This window comes from Callorhinus ursinus, unplaced genomic scaffold, assembly GCF_003265705.2.
Source record: "Callorhinus ursinus isolate GAN/ISIS: 27379988/994484 unplaced genomic scaffold, GSC_fseal_2.0 scaffold58, whole genome shotgun sequence".
Taxonomy (NCBI): domain Eukaryota; kingdom Metazoa; phylum Chordata; class Mammalia; order Carnivora; family Otariidae; genus Callorhinus; species Callorhinus ursinus.
This window is the reverse complement of record NW_027397120.1, coordinates 5,426,330-5,444,069: the sequence shown is the minus strand read 5'-3', so window position 1 is coordinate 5,444,069 and position 17,740 is coordinate 5,426,330. Positions and strand designations below refer to the sequence as shown.

At 50.0% G+C, this 17,740-nt stretch overlaps 1 protein-coding gene across 4 annotated transcripts in view; it reads left to right on the top strand.

Moving 5' to 3' along the window:
- The window catches only part of DOCK1 (dedicator of cytokinesis 1), a 485,590-nt gene that overhangs the window by 448,034 nt on the left and 19,816 nt on the right, over positions 1–17,740 (top strand). For 3 of the 4 annotated variants that reach the window (XM_073884741.1, XM_025880059.2, XM_073884743.1), the window contains 7 exons: positions 624–728; positions 4,837–4,978; positions 5,113–5,191; positions 6,716–6,800; positions 9,843–9,929; positions 12,832–13,008; positions 14,014–14,097. In XM_073884741.1, the coding sequence (XP_073740842.1) occupies positions 624–728; positions 4,837–4,978; positions 5,113–5,191; positions 6,716–6,800; positions 9,843–9,929; positions 12,832–13,008; positions 14,014–14,097 (759 nt within the window). The remainder of the gene's footprint in view (positions 1–623; positions 729–4,836; positions 4,979–5,112; positions 5,192–6,715; positions 6,801–9,842; positions 9,930–12,831; positions 13,009–14,013; positions 14,098–17,740) is intronic. The other variant, XM_073884742.1, reaches the window with a different exon arrangement.

The following is a 17,740-nucleotide window of genomic DNA, read 5'->3' as shown; positions in this document are numbered from 1 at the left end:
CTCGATGTATTTGCCGGCTGATTCTGGCCCACAACTACTCACTTTTAGTCCCACCTGAGCTCTGGAAACCAGACTCTTAAGATTTCTCTGAGCATTTGTATGTAAACAACTGCTGACCCCATGTGTACAGTGCTCTTGTTGGCCTAAGAGTCTCTGAGAATTGCTGCTGGATTAAAACTGACCCCGTCTACGAGGGCATGCGTGATGGGAGAGTAGCCCAGACCTTTCTCCTGCCATTAATTTAGACCAGAATTCTGCCCTTTTAAGTTCTTCTTTAATATATGCCAGTATCTAATTGATACCGGTTTTTAAAATACTAAATAAAGACCAGCCATTTAATCATAAGAAAAACCATTTCTGTGGCACCTCTGTGGTTATCGAAGACATGGGTAAATGCTACTGGTTACTGAATTTGGCTCTTTTGGTCAGATTCCCTGCTAAACACTGTGAGTGAGTGACAAATTCTATCAAAGCCGTGTGGCAAGATGACCAGATGCCTGTGTCCACACTGCGCCTCCCACCCAACTGGAATTGCCAAAGCTTGACGAGCCCACTGGAAGATTCTGGAAGAATGGATGCTCAAATACTCTATTGAAACCTGAAATTTTCTTTCTTCCTTTCAGAAAAAACAGGCTCAGTTTTATGAAAACATCGTCAAAGTGATAAGACCTAAGCCTGACTATTTTGCTGTTGGCTACTATGGGCAAGGATTCCCCACGTTCCTTCGGGTAAATTTTGATTCTTTTTAATCTGAGCCAGGATTGCTCTGTGGCCAGAGAGCTCCTTCCCATTCTGACGGGTGATTTGAACTTTGCATCCGTGGGTCAGAGTCGGAATCCATGCTCTTCATAGCTCTGCGTGCTTAGCTTAGGGTGTGAAAGAAGGCCTGGTAATATTTTCTTTGATCGCATATAAACTTCCCATCTGATTTTTCCTAAACAGAACTGGAGATTTATGTGTGTTTTTTTAAATTGTGGTGAAATACAGATAACATAAAATTTACCATCTTAACCAAGTGTACAGTTCAGTGGTATTAATATTGTTGTGCAGTCATCCATCTCCAGAACTTTTTCATCTCCCCAAACTGAAGTTCCGTACCCGGTTAAACAGTTAGGGCTGTATCATTCCACCTCCCAGGCCCTGGCAGCACCATGCTACTTTATGTCTCTAGGAATTTGCCTGTTCTCGGTATCTCATAAAGTAAAATCATACGGTATTTGTCCTTTCGTGTCTGGCCCATTTCCCTCGGCAGAGGGTCTTCAAGGTTTATCTGTGTTGGAGCATGTATCTGAATTCCCTTCCTTTTTATGGCTGAATAATATCCTATTATACAGCTATACCACATTTTGTTTATCCCTTTGTCCTTCGATGGATGTTTGGGTTGTTTTGGTTATTGTGAATAATATTGCCATGAATGTGTATATTTTTAATTCTATGAGCAATTGTAAGTGGATTTCCATGGCCACATTGCTGGGGATTCTGAATCACGTTCCATCCCTTAGACAGGTGTGTGTTGTTTGACACATGATCGAAGAAATACTGTGATCGTCAGCCGGATGCCCATTCCCTAGCACTCATGGGGCCAGAGGAGAAATTGTGTAAATAAATGCTGTTTGACCTACTAGTAGAATGGTTTAAAGTTTCTCTTGGATGCCATTGACCAGTGGGTCATGATTTCCTGTCATTTCTTATGATATTTTTTTTTTTTAAGACACATGGTTTTCTCTTATGCTGGGAGACCATGCGGGATTCCTCAGGTTTCCAAGAAGGTGGTCTCTTGCCTAGAACACAGCTGTCTGGGGCAGTTAGATCCAGTCAGGAGGTTTTTCTCGTCCCAGAGTGTGTTCCTTTGGGCCTGGTGGTTCTGATTACACAGAAGACCCTGACAGGATGAGACATCCTTCACGGTGCCACCAGCAGGAAGGACTGACTTGCTGAGGACCTGACATTGTTTGTATGACATCCACAAGCGAGCCTCGCAGGCCTGCTCTGCTCCAGAAGGTGACCTGTTGGTTTATGCACTCCCACGGGGTCCTGGGTGACTGGGGCATCGGCCCTGCCCTGTCACTGCTGGTCGGTCCTCTCTCCTTGTGCGGCTGTGACAGGACATGCCTAAGACAGTGGTCGATCAGAAACCCAGATTCTGGAGAACGTCTTCTTCCCAAAGAATGAATAAGGGACGTTTGGTTATAAATTAGGTTATAAATCTTCCCCTAAATTAGGGGAGATTTTTGAAACTAACTCTTATTTTTACATAAAAAACCCAGCTGAAGAGTATTAGGAGCTTGGAGTCAGTGTTATCGAAGGCTTTAATTAATACATATGAATCTGTACGTGTATCCCCATGTGTGTCTCTAAGAAACAGAGAGACTGACCGTAAGTCATGGTGGACCTGTGCTGTACTGAGGCATTACACCCTGTATGTGGCCCTCTGTGGATGGTGCTGTCACTCGCGGCCACTAACCTTGGCTCTGCCCTGGCTTTCTGACGCGCTGGGGGCGGGGCAGGCACTTTGCAGTCCCCGAGCCAGTTGATGCCTGGCGTGTGCTGGGAGGGCACGCACGCCGTATGCTTCAGGGACTGCACTGGGTCATCTCCCCATCAGAAGGACAAAATGCAAAGTGCGAATGAAGAGTTTAACTGGCTTGATTAATATTGAACTGATGTCCCCACCACACCTGAATAATTTCGTGGGACTATAGCAATATATTTATTATGCTTCACAGATCACCTGTCAGGGGCCAATCTGACAATGACATTAGCAGTTACAGAAAAGCGGGTGAAATGTTTGTCTGTTTAATGCCTCTGAGAAGTGACTGTCCCTTTTGCTTTGTTTTTCTTTAAGAATTGGTCTCAATGGGTTGTTTTTTTGTTTTGTTTTGTTTTTTGCCTTCATGTTAGTATTTATGGTTCTTACAAGGAATAAATATCTTTGACTGTATATACATTTCCCCCTTATTTTCATGTTTGAAGGGACCGCTTCAGAATGCAGAATACTTGACATTTCTAGAAAATGTTAGTAGTGTTTTCATCTATAACTCACTAGTGTTTTTCTATTAAAGCCTTTATATACATTTTATTATTATGTCTTCTAGAGTAAAGCAGAGTAAATGCATGTGAGTTCATACTAGCCTGTTATTCATTAAATCTTCCTGAATTTCTGAAATGTTGGGCTTTATATAGCCTTAAAAGATGCCCACACTGTGTATTTATATTTCTAATTGAGACTACATATTACTTTGGTTTCTGCCTGACATTATTTTTTTAGGGAAAGAGAACATTTTTCTTCCATAATGGGTACTTTAAGACATACCTAAGCACAAAGTGAAAAAAATATTAAATTCTTAAACTGTTCCTGCTTTAGTGATTTATGGGGACTCAGAATAAGTCGGGGCTAGGGAAGGAAATAAATTGAGTACCACAGGATCTCTCTTTATCTTTTGAAAATTCATTAATTAGACAAATTTTAATTTGACTTCACACTTAGTCTCTAGGAGATAAGTGTAAAAATATCCAGCGGAATGCTATCCTGTCTGGCCGTCTGTCTCTCCTCCTCTCTGGCATCTGGCCGGGGTCATGACAGATAATAGGGCTGCACCTGACTCATGGCCCGCCAGTCGGGGGCCTCTGGCTCAGGGTCCCCTGACTGAAACAACAGATCCCATGAGGAAAAGCATCAGCCTCCAGCCTCCCATTCCTCGGATCCTGTGGTGTCTTTTCCTTGTTGCAGTTTTCCTTTAGGATCAGACAGCCCGAGGGTGGGGCGGGCAGGATGTTGGGAGGCAGGGGGTTAAGGCTCCGGAGCCCGAGGTGGCATCATACTACCCATTGCCACCTTTCTGTGATTCAGTAGACAGCTTAGAACACACTGTTGAATCTGTGAAGGTATAGAGACCTGTTATATTTTAGAATCAGAAAATTCCCTAGAGGTACATTTAGGGAGGGACCGTGTCACACCCAGACAGAAGTGGCCTCGACAGGGCAGCCTGTGTAAGGAAGAACGCTCGCCTGCCTGACACCCACCCCAAGGTCACCTCGCCCTCGAAAAATCACGCCTCGATGGACTCTCCAACTCGGGATTTATGGAGGTGACAAAGTGCCATTGAAGATGGACAAAGTCCAGCCTTTAGAAGGAGAACTCTAATGTTCTACCTGTCACTCACCAGTGGGTAATTCTCCCCACAAGGCTGACGTGCAGTGAGGGACGTCCTGTCACCCCGCTCCGGTCTCTCACCCCCGGGGAGGCCACGGCCCTCACGCCTCTCTCCCTTGCTCTTGACCCCACTCCCTGTGGTTCAGCTCTTCCCTTGGTTGTGTCCTGTCGGAGACGGCTCAGAACGTCATGCTCAGGCTCTGAGCGTTGAGGCCCCACCTCAATGTCATCCTCTCTTAAATTCCTCTCAGAGGATGAAAGCTATTTAATTAGGGCCTACCCAAAAAGAAAAACATGGAGACCAAGACCCACTTGCCCTGGTGCCTTTACCCGCTCTTGGCACCTCACGCCCCCTAGAAGGCGGACCCCGATCGCTCACTTGGTTCTTCCTGGTTTTTTTAATTGATTGTTACTGTTAAGACTGAAATACATCAGCGGACCTCAGTAATGTTGTGTTCAGTGCTTCTTAAATACTATTAACTTATGTGGCTCGTGGTTGTGCATTCTTGATTAATAAGGCCAGTGCAATTACAAGCTGTTCTTCAATTCAACGATTTAAAAAAAAGAAACCAAAAAACAAAACAACAACCCTCTCAAGCATATTTTGAAGACCAATGCACTTGTGCACGCTCAGGTCCTGGCCTTCCGCTGTGGTGGTGTTTAATGAATGTCATTGTTTCCAGGGGAAAGTTTTCATTTACCGAGGGAAAGAGTATGAACGCAGGGAAGATTTCGAAGCTCGGCTGTTAACTCAGTTCCCGAATGCTGAGAAAATGAAGACAACATCTCCACCAGGCGACGATATCAAAAACTCTCCTGGCCAGTGTATCCTTCCTGACAACCCTATGGAACGTGGCACGATCACCAATCTGTGTGCCTGGGTGGGTGGGTGGACCTGGGGGCCCCGTCATGGCTGAGGTCCCCCCCTCCCGGTGATCCTTAACCCCCTTCGCCCTCAGATATTCAGTGCTTCACCGTAAAGCCCAAGCTCGATCTGCCCCCGAAATTTCACAGGCCTGTGTCAGAGCAGATTGTAAGGTAAGCACCCCATTTCTCCTACCCACCGTGAGGACGGTGAAGGACTGTGAGCTCATAATTTCACTCTTGAAAGGGTGGGTTTTAGCCTTTGATTAGCTTTCCAGATGCTCTTTCTGTTTACTTAGAAGAGCAAGGGAAGCAAATTCTTTGCAGCATCAAAACAGTGAAGGAAGAAGTTAGCGTGTGTTGCCGGACGGCACGAGAACTATTCCTATCCTGATGTGGGGTGACGAGGAAAACTCGGGAGGACAGAGGGGGCACTCTGGTCTCCTTGTGACCTGCTTGGGGCGGGGGGCGTTCCCTGCAGAGCTTCTCAGCAGGGCTCCAGCCCAGCCCCAACCCAGCATTTCTGAGTCCCCACGCCTGGGGAGGAGGACCAGGGTGTTTGCATGCCGTAAGGCAGGAAAAGTAATTGGGTCATTTGCTTTTTTTGGGTGGAGAACTCTTAGACCCCTGCAACACCATGATTATGTAACGTGGGATTCTGAGGCAGGTGTTTTGACTCACCGGTCGGCTGTCCGAATTTGAGGGTTCATGCCTCTACATTGAGTTGCCCCTGACCTAGCAATGCCGTAGAGACCATCTGCTTTAGATGCTTCTTTGATGTGAAGAATTTTCTTTTCTATGTGATCCATGTTCTGGTTAAGAAATTAGCCTGTTCCATGGCCTCATAATGCTCAGAATCTGCTTATTTCATATCCTGAAGTTTGGTGGGTTGTGTTCTTCCTCAAAATTCACTCTCCTTTCTTTAACCTTTTATCAGCCCTTAATGGGAAGTCAGCTAGGACTCTGCTGATGAACAATTGCTTTCACAAGGCACCTGTTTCAAGTTTTGCAACAGTTTATTTCAGGAAGAGGCATTAAAGCCAGTAGTGAATTGTAGCTGATGCTCAGCGATTTCGCTGTGACGTGGGGAGGCGGCCGACATTTCAGTGCTGAGGAGGAATGAGTCTGCCTCTGGTACAGGCGCCACGCGCCCCTTCCCCAGGGAAAGAAAGTACACGCTTGTCGTGCGCGCCGCCCTTTGTGGTTACAGACTCTGCCTTTTGTAGAGCTGAAAGTAAGGTATATAAGGTCTTTTTAAAAAACAATAAACGTAATTTTTTAAAAATTTTAATAAAAAATTATTAGGTTCTTTTAATAAATTGTTGAATCACTGAATTAAACTGATAAAATAAATGAAGATTTTTGAAGTAGTAAACACAGGCGTGGGGGACGCAGGCCTGTTCCCACTCCCCTCCGCTTCACCTTCTCTCTGTGCGTGCCTGCTTCACTCTTACTCAGCATCTCTTCTCCCCTGAGGGTTTGCAGGGACAGGGAAGAGGCAGAAACTCAAGGTAATGTTTCCATCTGCCAACATCTCTCTCCCGAGGCTGGTGGAGAGAGAAAGCCACAGCTGTCGCTCGGGGTCAAGGTTGGGGATATTTTAAGGGATGCAGGGACCTATCAGGAGGCCAGACCCCACGTCTGAAAGCATATCGGCTGCTTTGGGGGTTAAATGTCTAACGATTTGTCTCTCTACAGTTTTTACAGGGTAAACGAGGTCCAGCGATTTGAATATTCTCGGCCGATCCGCAAAGGAGAGAAAAACCCAGACAATGAATTTGCGGTAAAAAAAAACAACCACCAAAAACCCCCAAAGAACTCCTTCTACCACCAGCAACACTACCTGTGGAAAACTGGCCTCAGAGGCGACCACAGGGCATATTAGATGGCTTTGTGCCTTGTGGGCAGAAATCCAAATACCAAACCCTAACCCCTTCAACTGTAGCGAAAGGGCGAACATCTCATAGGGGATGTCGCTAAGGCCTTAAGGTGCTAGCAGAAGGGGCCGAGTGCTGAGACCCTGCTTCTTACCCTCCTGGCATACTCGCCTCCTTCCTCACTTCTCTGAGTTGTCTCCCTCTGGGTCCCGGGCCCCTGAGCACCCTGCTGGTGTGTCTAATACAGATAGGCACACAGAGGGACCGAGCACTTCAGGGGCTTCCTGGCTGATGACAGGCAGTCAGAGGTGAGCAGGGCAGAGACCCAGACGCTCACACTCCAGCTCCTGAATTTCCCTGAGGCTCAAGGCACCAGAGCGGGTGCTCCTGGGCGCCACGGAGTCACGAGCCGGGTAATTCTCTGTGATGGAGCCGCCCTATGCTTCAGAGGATATTGAGCAGCATCCCTGACCCTCTCCCCATTAGACGCCGGTAGCACCTCCCCAGTTGTGACAGCCAACCCAAAAAGTTATCATACGTTGTCCCCTGCATTAGTCATAGAAATATTAACAGAAGTTTTTGCAGCTTTTTAAAAAATATACATACAACTGGTTTAAAGGTTTATATTTGCAAAGAATAAATCAATTCTTTGCAATAAAGCACAGTTTTTAAAAATGTTAATATTTCTCCCTCCTTCTGCCCTGCAAATGTCCTCTGGGGATCCCTAGCCAGGACCTATTAGCCGCAGCGACCCCCAAGGAGGACCAGCAGCTCTGCTGGGGACTGCATCCCCTTGCCTATAGTCGGGAGGTGTCTGGGAGTGCAGAAGGTCAAAGGTGACCTGACCCAGAGTGAAGTTTGGGGCACTTCCAGCCACAGTGCTTCTGTCCAGCTTCTCCTTGAAGCTCTCCGTTTCCTGTAGTCTTCTGATCCTCAGGCGAGGCCTGAGAGTCTCCAGTCACAGTGCTGAAGGCCCTTCCTGCCTGAGCCATTTCCTAGGTGTCTGCGGCGAGCTCGTATTCCGGGAACTCTAGTCATTCCCACTTCCCACACTGCTTGTCTCAAAACGAAGACCCTGTTTCTTGGCTAATGCCAGCATCCCAGGTTACCCTACTTGGTAACTGGTCACGGCAGTGTTGTCTGTAATAGTGCGGGAGGGGACAAGACACCGGTGCTAAGGGGGCGGCTTTCCGAGCGGTCTCTTGTGGGGCCCTTGTGGCAACAACACGACCACTTATATAGCGTCTCTGGACTGTGGGATTTATAGGCAGTTCTTGAATTGCCCTCACACATCTCGCATCCGGCAGCTCTGTATGTTCTCGTACCATAGAGAAAGAGATGCAAGGAGGTCAAGCAAATTGCCGACGGGGGGTGCAGCCATTTGGGGCAGAGCTAAGAATAACTGAGACCCCTGACATTTGGGGCTGCACTAAGCCTCGGAGGCTGTGCTGCTTCTAAATGGCCCTGAAATCCCCTAATGGCCCCGTTAGGCCCTCGCACTTGGATGAGGCTTTCAGAAGCCACGGGATTTAGTCCTTCACATGCCTGACAAAGCCTAAAGCTTCCAGATAAGCGTGGGGCTTTCTGCAGCAATGGGAAGCTGGGCTCGGCCCTGTTGCAGGTGGCCTGGCTCTGCAGGCGGGACGCTGGGGAGGCTGCCCTGCCAGGCTGAGCACTTCGCATGGTCGCTCAGCAAGGGGTGAAGCCCTGGGGCCCAAGAGCAGCTGAGGAGGAAGGAGACAGAGAGGTAGCGCCTGAGTCAGCCGGCGCTGGTTGTCCAGAAAGCCCTCGGTGGAGCCCAGGGCCCCTGCTCGGGCCGTGTTGGCCTCTGGGGAGACCCTGCGGGTGGCGGTCCCAGTGCTCTGAAAGGGTACACTGCTGTTTTCTCTGGCAAGCCCCTGGGGGAGCTTCCTCCTGGGGCAAAAAGCTGTAGCTGGGGAGATAGGAGGCCTCAGCCGGGTCCTCTTCCTTCTCCCCTCTGGAGCCTCAGGGGTTGGGGAGGGATCCAGTGCAGCTCTCAGTTCTCTCTAAGACCCAGTGCAGCTCCCTGGAATTGCTGACGGTCCGCTGTGCCCGGACCACTCCCAGCACACCTGCACGGCCCAGGATGACCCAGGACAGGGAGAGGGTGGCCGGAAGCAGACACTGGGCAGGAACAGGTGGGCGAAGAGTGCCTGCTTTGTTAGCTCGCCACGGGCTTCCGCACAGCCTGAGAGAGGCGCAGAGGGGTGACGCTCGTTGGCGTGAAGCAGTTTCCCGCCACACCTAATGTTCTGTTCTATGAAGAATATGGATTATAAAATGGTATTTCATTGAAAATATGCATCTACATGCTTTTTAATGCTTAGTAAGAAGTCTTGAACAACAGATACTGAAATGTTTAAGTTATCATCTCTAGGTGGTAGGTGATTTTTCCACATCTTTATTTTCTAATAGGAAGAGAGATCAGTTGTGCAAGAAACAAAGTGAAGCCTAAAATACTGACTGATCCATATCAGAATGTGAGCGGTCACTTTACAGGAAACCCGGTTTTCCTTAATGCCTTTCCACCTTTGGGTTTCTGTTGAACCCTACCTAAGTCAGGCCAATAGAGAACTCCTTGGAGCCTTTTCAAAAATCTTTCTGCTCATAGGCAACTTCCCTGGTTTTGACGTATGGAATTCTCCCTGACTCTCCTGTTGTACTTTCTTTGCCCCATGCCAGGGAGACTGGCATCATTGGCCAGCAAAAGCAGGGGACACTGCTGTGTCTCGTGTGACCGTCTGACTCACAGGCAGAGCGTGGCATACAAGGCACGGCACACAAAAGGGCCACATGCAACTCCTCCCAGGGAGACCCGTCCTCCTGGAGGACCCACCTCGCAGAGAGTGGCCAGTCCCCATTAGGGCAGAAGCTGTCCACCTGCTAACATCCTTCTGACGAATACCGTGTGTGTGTTCCCTTTGCAGAACATGTGGATCGAGAGAACCATATACACCACGGCGTACAAATTACCTGGGATTTTAAGGTGGTTTGAGGTCAAATCTGTTTTCATGGTAAGGATCCCTCCCCCCCCCAAGAAGGGATTGTGTTTTCCCCTCTGTTACAGGGTGCGGCGCTCATACTGGGACCCCAGGTCAGACGAGACTTAACCCATCATCACCCTGCGTGTTCCCTGGGGCATCGACTCTCCCGGTCCCCAAATATTGTCGTAGAAATGCTGTGTAATCACAACCAGAGCTGGCTGACAAGAAAACCAGAATTAAGATTTCCTTTCTTCTCACAAAATATTTAAATCTAGTCATCGCTGTGCTGTTTTGAAAGCTCTTTCTGTTAACTAAATGAAAAGTTTAAGACAAGTTCCAATTTACATACACTTTTTAAGATCTTTCTTCCTGATGCTTTTATTGCCATTTACATGACAAACAACTTGATTAATAGTACTTGCTCATTTCAAGTAAAAATAGCTTGAGAATATACCCCTCACTGGCACTTTTTTAAAGAAATAATGACTCGCATCTCATTAGCTAAACTTTGCTTTGCCTCAGTGGTGAGCTATGGGACAGTTTCATCTACGTGAACCAGAGTTGGGCGGCAGATTCTTACTGAATACACAGAAGTATCAGGGAGTGGTATAAAGAGATCTGATTGAAATATGTATGTTGATTCGTGTGTCTCAATGCCTTTTGTGTTCAGCCAGCAGGATCTTATCCAGAGGGGTGGTGCCTCCCATTTAGTTTACAGTGAGTCCCCTTGGAAACTCCTGAGTTGGTTCCCGAACCTGCCTGGAACCTGTCTTCCCAGCCCTGTTTCCTCTCTTGTCTGTCGTCCATGCCCACCTGAGCTCGGGGCCACATCTGCTCCCCCCATCCCAGGTGCCCCCTCCTGCTTCTCTGAAGCCCTGGGTCTCTGTGCCTGTCCCTGCCTTGGGCACTTGCGTTCTCTGCTCTGGGAGCGCCCGCTCCGTGCCCCCCCTAGCACCCAGGCAGCCCCGATGGATGGAGGGCTCGGAAGGTACGCGGCAGGTGGCAGAAACGCAAGCCTTTGCTGGCACCATTTAGAACTGGTGATGGATGTACGTGTGTGAGAGGGTGGAGTCGGGGGACTCAAGTAAACAGGCACTAATCTTCCTAATGAGCCTCTGCCCAAAGCCCTCAGTAATCCGGGATTTCGTGAGCCAGCTAGATTTTGAGAGGAAGGAGCTTAAGAGCTCAGAGGTGGAGAGGGGTGAGCCCTGACTTTCTGTGAAGATGTGGTTCTGCCACCGGCACTGTTTTGCCATTTGTAACAAACTAAGAGGCTGGAAGCTGAATAATCCCAGGGCGCGAAACCGAAGGCTGCTCTCGACATCCCTCCCCTTGTGCACGCCTCCCGGGACAGGCCACCATGGGATGCCCCAGGGGTGGCAGCCAGCCCTCTTATTGGATGAAAAGAGGAAACTCTCCTTTCTTGAGGCAGATGGGATCAGCAGCAGGGAGTTAGCAGCAGTTAAAATGGAATACTGCCCTGGAGTGGGGATTTGGTGTAGGCGTGTGCCTGGGATGCTGCGCTCCAGGCTCTGGGCCCTCCAGGGACCTCGTGGGACCAGGTAGGAGCAGCAATCCAGCAGTACATGCTGATCGGGCGTGGGGCCAGCCAGGGGCCGGGCGGAGCAGGTGGCTTCCCCCACAGTGACTCCAAGCGTCGCTCTAGAACCTGGGGCCAGCCCTGAGCAGAGTTGTCCGTTCTCAAGTCCCTGCTCCCCCTGCTCCCCTTTGACCGGCAGACAACCCCCAGAGGCTGCAGCAGGACAAAAGCAGGCTGCTCTGCTTTGTCCCTTACTACAGACACCCTGGGGTTCCCAGGCACGGGTAGGGACCCCTGCCACCTCCTTTGGGAGGACGGAAAGGATCATGTGTTGAGATGACCCCTGGACGTGGCTTTGTGGCCCAGCCAAGCACCTATCAGAGTGAGGCCTGGTGGGAAGGGGTTGCTATTGTTTTAAACCCAGCCATGTTTTCGTGGCACCTTAGGGCTGAGCCAGAGAGGCGTACCCGGCTGGGCCTTGCAGGGAGCTTTGGGGCCCCAGAAGAAGGAGGGCAGTTGCAGGATGGGTGGCAGTGCCCTGCCTCCCGCACTGAAGGTCCGGCTGACCAGTGGCGGCCCTTCTGATGAGGTCTTAAAGGTACCACTGGCAGCGGTGACATGCTCTCCCTGGGGTGGTGGAGCTCTTCCTTCATGAGAGAGAGTGTGGTCTCATGTGGGGAGGAGGGCCCTTCCCTGACCAAGCAGGTACAGCGGTCTTACAAAGTGCTTAGGCCTCCAGCCTCAGGGACATGATGGACTGCTCCTTAAAATCTTGCCCCCTTTTTTTTTTTTAGATTTTATATATTTGACAGAGAGATAGAGCCAGAGAGCACAAGTGGGGTGGGGGTAAGGGGAATGGCAGAGGGAGAGGGAGAAGCAGGCTCCCCACTGAGCAGGGAACCCCATGCGGGACTGGATCCCAGGATCTCGGGATCCTCACCTGAGCCGAAGGCAAACGCTTAACCAACTGAGCCGTCTAGGCATCCAAAATCTTACCCAGTTTAAAAGAAGCGGACCACATGTGTATGCATGCACACACCTACACGTGTGCACGCGTGTGTAGGCACACATGGGCGCACGCACACACATACACACACATACCTCTCAGAGCCAGACAGCCTTGTGTTACCCCTTTGGAATTTGCATGTGAGGGCCACACCTATTGGAAATACACAATGATACTAAAATACCAGCTGCTCTTGTTTGGGTGATAAGAGACACCCCCGAAACCCCCCCCTGGGAAGAAAGGTGCATTGGAGGAATAGGAAGCCTGGCCCCACTTGGAAATGCTCCTCTTCTGGCAAGGTCCCATGGGCCAGACAATGAGCAGCGGACCCAGGCGCAGTGGACGCAGCAGATGACCTGGAGTCACATCTCCTTCCTTCCCCGCAGGTGGAGATCAGCCCCCTGGAGAACGCCATCGAGACCATGCAGCTGACCAACGACAAGATGAACAGCATGGTACAGCAGCACCTGGACGACCCCAGCCTCCCCATCAACCCCCTCTCTATGCTCCTGAATGGCATTGTGGACCCTGCTGTCATGGGAGGCTTCGCGAATTATGAGAAGGCACGTGACATGCCAGTGGTACCACCCTGTCCTAGGACAGACTGTCTCCAGACACGTATGTTCCAGCCCAGAAACTACGCTGGTCTCACTGGCCGATCTCAGCCGGGACTGAGCCAAGGCTGGGACCTCCTAGAGGTGGCCCCTGCCAGCTGCGGAAGGTCAAGGCCCGACCCCAGGCATGGCTCCCCTAGGCATCGTCCCCGCAGGTTGGGTTGACGGAGCTCTGCAGCGCTGCCCTCAGGTGGCTTGCGAGTCCTGGGATCATGAAAGGCCAAGAGACACCGTTGTAGTGAAAGACAAAAGAATTAGAACGTTTGGGATAGGGAGGCGTGGTGGGTACAGGGGAGCAGGCCAGCTGGTCTCCCCGGAAAATCTCTCAGTGGGAAAGGGCAGAGGCGGAAGGACGTGGGTGTGGTTTAGACCAGGGGTCTGCACTACGGTCTGCTCTCTGTTTTTGATACCAAGTTTGGAACTCGGCCGCGGCCATTTATTACTTAGTGTCTGTGGCTGTTTTAGAACGATGATAGAACAATGGCAGCATTGAAGCCCTTCACAGAAAGCTTGCTGAGCCCCTGCCCAGACAGGGTAAGAGCTGAGGGGGAGAGCAGGCCACAGGGAGTCATTGCCCTGGACCGAGAGATAGCTCTCTGTTGTAGGCTGCCTTTAGGTGTAGGACCGGCCCGGGGAGGGGTGCAGGGTGTGAGTCAAGGCATGTGAGCCGCCAGGGAGCTGCCACCCAGAGGACTGAGCCATCCAGGTCAGCTGTGGCTTTGCTGGATTCCAAGGACAGAGGTGCCACCCTAAATGCCCCTCCTGGCTGCCCATTCACTCCATCTGTTGTGTTTGAGGTAACCAGACCTTTAGCCCTGAGTGCTGGGGAGGGTCCATCCCCTAGCAGTGGGTCTGTTTTACACATGGCTCTATCCCCGGGTCTGGTGCACAGTCAGTGTGCAGAAATGGTGCTGGGGAAGCAGTGTACCGAGTGGCCCTTCCTGTCTCCACCAGGCCTTCTTTACAGAGCGGTACCTGCAGGAGCACCCAGAGGCCCATGAAAAGATTGAGAAGCTCAAGGACCTCATTGCGTGGCAGGTAAGTGTGTGGTGGCAGCCTTGCAGGGCTGGAGCAGGGAGGCTAGGCCCACATCCAGGGCTAGACCCGCGTCCACCTGGGCCATCTCAGCACACATGCCGGCCGGCATGGGGGCCTGGGACATCCGCCACAGTGCATGTAGCCACGTGTGTCCCCAGATGAACCACCCCCACTGCCGTGATTAACTCGGCTCCTCGGCTATGGTCATGAAGTTGCACACACAGAACGTCCTCTCTTGCCAACGAGCCCGGTCTGTCTCTGCCGGCAGATCTCTGTCTGGTAATGACAGAATATCAGAGGCAAGGTGAGAACTGTGATGTCTTTGGGAGCCTGGCTCCAGCCTGTCGTGGGAAAGGCGCTCACGTCAGTGCTGTCCGTGTGGGCGGTGTCGGTGGGCCACTGCAGAGCGCCGCCCCCCCCGCCACGTTCTCCCTGGTGGTGGCCAGGGTTTGGGGCACCCACATCTGTGTTTTCCCAGCTGTAATTCTGTGTATTACGGTGCTTCCGTACTTGTGTTCCTGAGGCCGCTGAGTCTTACCTTAGTGGGACGTGGTGTTAGAAGGACATGGTCCGGAGGGCATCTTGTGTCCAGTTGGAAGTGACTTGTTTAGTTCACATGGTCTGCGTCTTAGAGCCTCCGTGAGCCTGGTGGTGGGGGCACATCAAGACCTGGTTGTCCTGGAGCTCTGCTTAACCTGCTCTGTAATGAGGACAGCTCACTGTCTCGGGCTTTGTTTTCTCGTGTGGGAGGTGACGAGGGTGCTGTCTAATCTAATCCCCACACAGCAGGCGGGGCACAGAGAGCTGAGGAAGCGGAGGCCGGGGTCACCCTGTGCCTGGCGGCAGTGTACCCCGGGCCATTCCGCTGAGCCAGGGGGTCCCAGGCTGCCACTTGGGTCCCTGACATAGGTGAGGCTGTTCCTCTGAAGAGACACTTTGACCCTGGCCTTCCCAGAGCCTCACCTCAGTGGCTTCTCCATTATCAGCACGTTGACCAGTGTGACCTCGTAGGGTGGAGTGGGGCTGAACTTTGGTTTCGAGCCCACTTCCGATCTATGTATATTTCATGGTACTAAGATAGACATAACATAAAATGTAACATCTTAACCAATTTGGAGTACAGATCAGGGGCATTAAGCACGTTCACATTGTTGTGCGACCATCCCCTCCATGCATCTCCAGAACTTTTCCATCTTGCCAAAAATCTCTGCACTAACTCTCCATTCTCCCCACCCTCGGAAACCACCATTCCACCGTCTGTCTCTATGAACTTGATCGTTCCGGGTACTTCACATAAGTAGTCATACTGTTAAGTCATATGGCTTTTGTGACTGGTTTATTTCACTGAGTACGGTGTCTTCAGGGTTCATCCGTGTTGTAGCCTGAGTCAGAATTTCCTTCCTTGTTGGGCTAAATAATATTCCATTGTGTGAATGGACCATACTTTGTTTGTCCATTCATCCATCTGTGGACACGTATGTTCCTTCCACTGCTTGTCTGCGAACATGGCCGCACACGTGTCTGTTCATTTTCCTGCTTTCAGTTCTTTTGGGTGTATTCCCAGAAGTGGGATTTCTGGATCAAACGGTAATTCTATTTTTTAATCTTTTGAGGAGCCACATCCTCCACCTCCTTGTCAACACTTGTCAGTTTCTGGTTTTGTTTTGCTTTGGTTTTTTTACAATTGCCATCCTCCTGGGTGTGACTTGGCCACAAATCTCTAGACATCTGTTTGCATTAGAATTATTCTGTGATAACAAACCCTGGGGCCCAGTGGCCAAGGACGGTTCTCCGCTTGGAATGGAAGCCTCCTGTAGACCGTCTCCCTCTGTTTCCAAGAAGAGAGAGAGTTTAAAAGTCTGAATGATTCCATTTTAGATGTAGAAACCAAAGGGTACAAAATTCCAACTCCATTGAAGGCTATAAAATCATTGCCACAGAAAAACTAGTTTGGTCTGCAAAAGTTGTATTGATTTTTTTTTTCTTGTAAGCTTTTAAAGCAAATTGGATTTTAAGAGTTTCAAGTCCTACAGAGGAAAATAATTTGTTCCTCAGAGAGAACTTTATGTCAGCACTATGTCATCACCCCTAATAACTATATTAAAGGGTGAATTTTAAAGCAGCTCACAGGAAAGCTGAAAGAGAGAATCCATTTTCTAGCAACTTCATTAAATCAGAGAGTGATGAAAAATACATATTCAAAACGTTACCTGTGATTTCGCTTTCATTTGCAAATGTTTGCAAACCCATATTTTAGTATCAGTGATTGAGTCATATGGTCATTAAAAATAAGAAGTTTGGGGTTATCAGGATGCTGTCTTCTGTTTTCGTTTGCTAGTTTGTTTGGTTTGGTTTTTTCTGGAAACTGCATCAGGGCAGAGTGAGGTTTCCTCTGGGGAATCCCAAGGACTTGTTGGCAGAGTTTCCATCACTGATATGCAATAAGCACATCTCGATGCTGAAATTGTTTGTGAAGGCGGGTTGTTAAGTCCCAGGCAGCTCTGGGCTCTGCTCTTGCCATCCCCAAACCAGGACGGTGCTGAGCTGCTCCTCCCAGCTGGGAGCCCGTGGCTGCAGGCACGTGGGGCCCCCTCTAATTTTACAGCAGATACCAGGTCAGACTGAGCTCCAGCCCCTTCCTCAAAGGCACAGCTCCATCCTTCCCCAGATGCAGCTATTTTATTGAGCATCCCCGCCAATGCCCAAAAGATGGATCTGTACAGACTCCTACCACACTGCAGTGTTGTGTGCATATGTCTCTTTGGAAATGCACAAAGATAAAAGACAAAACTCACTCGTCATCCCCAGCTGATGCAAGTGTGACCCTTGTCCCTGGGGGTGGTGCTCCTAGAGTGCTGAGCAGTGCCTCCTAATGTTCTGTGCTGCTGGTAGCCCATGAATTTGTGCAGGGGTCCCACAGGAGCGAACTTCACGTGCATCACCGCCGTTCAGGAGGGCGTCTTTGGATAGCAGGCTGCGTGCTCATTTTGAACAACCCAAAGGGTGACTTTGGGGATGTCCTCTCCCCTCTCCTGGCTCTGGGCAACTTTTAAGAAATGCAGATTCCTGGGATCTACCCCAGAGCAAATCAGGGCTCCACGGTGGGGTTCAGGAACCTGCCTGGGAGATTCTGATGCTCATCCAGGTTGGAACCCACTGAACCACAGGGTCCCCAAAGATCACTTCAGGCCTCATTCCATGGCTCATGTTTGTATGTTAAGCACCCAGTATGTTGGAGTGTTTACACAGAGTATCTTTTCATGCAGAGCTGTGGCTCAGCCCCAGTCAGACGTAGAACAGGGGCCAGATCCCATCCTAGAAGAAGGTTGTTATCTGACAATGTCAGGGACCTGTTGAAGTGGTCAATTCTCATACCCCCTAAAGTTCGCCTGCCAAATTGCAGTTCACGCAGCCCAGGGACTTAAACCAAATGGTCTTTAGTCCAGCAGGTAGCTTCTTTGAGGTCAAAGAATCTGGCCAATTAAGGCTTTTAAGCAAACCAACAAAAAAAAGGAGAGACCTTTAGACTGCATTTTGTATATTTGAAAAAAGGTCCATTCTACAGAAAAATGCTTGCAAGATCTCAAGTGGCTGTGTCTCAGCCTTGAGACGCCGCCCCCACACTCGCCTCCATACCAAATAG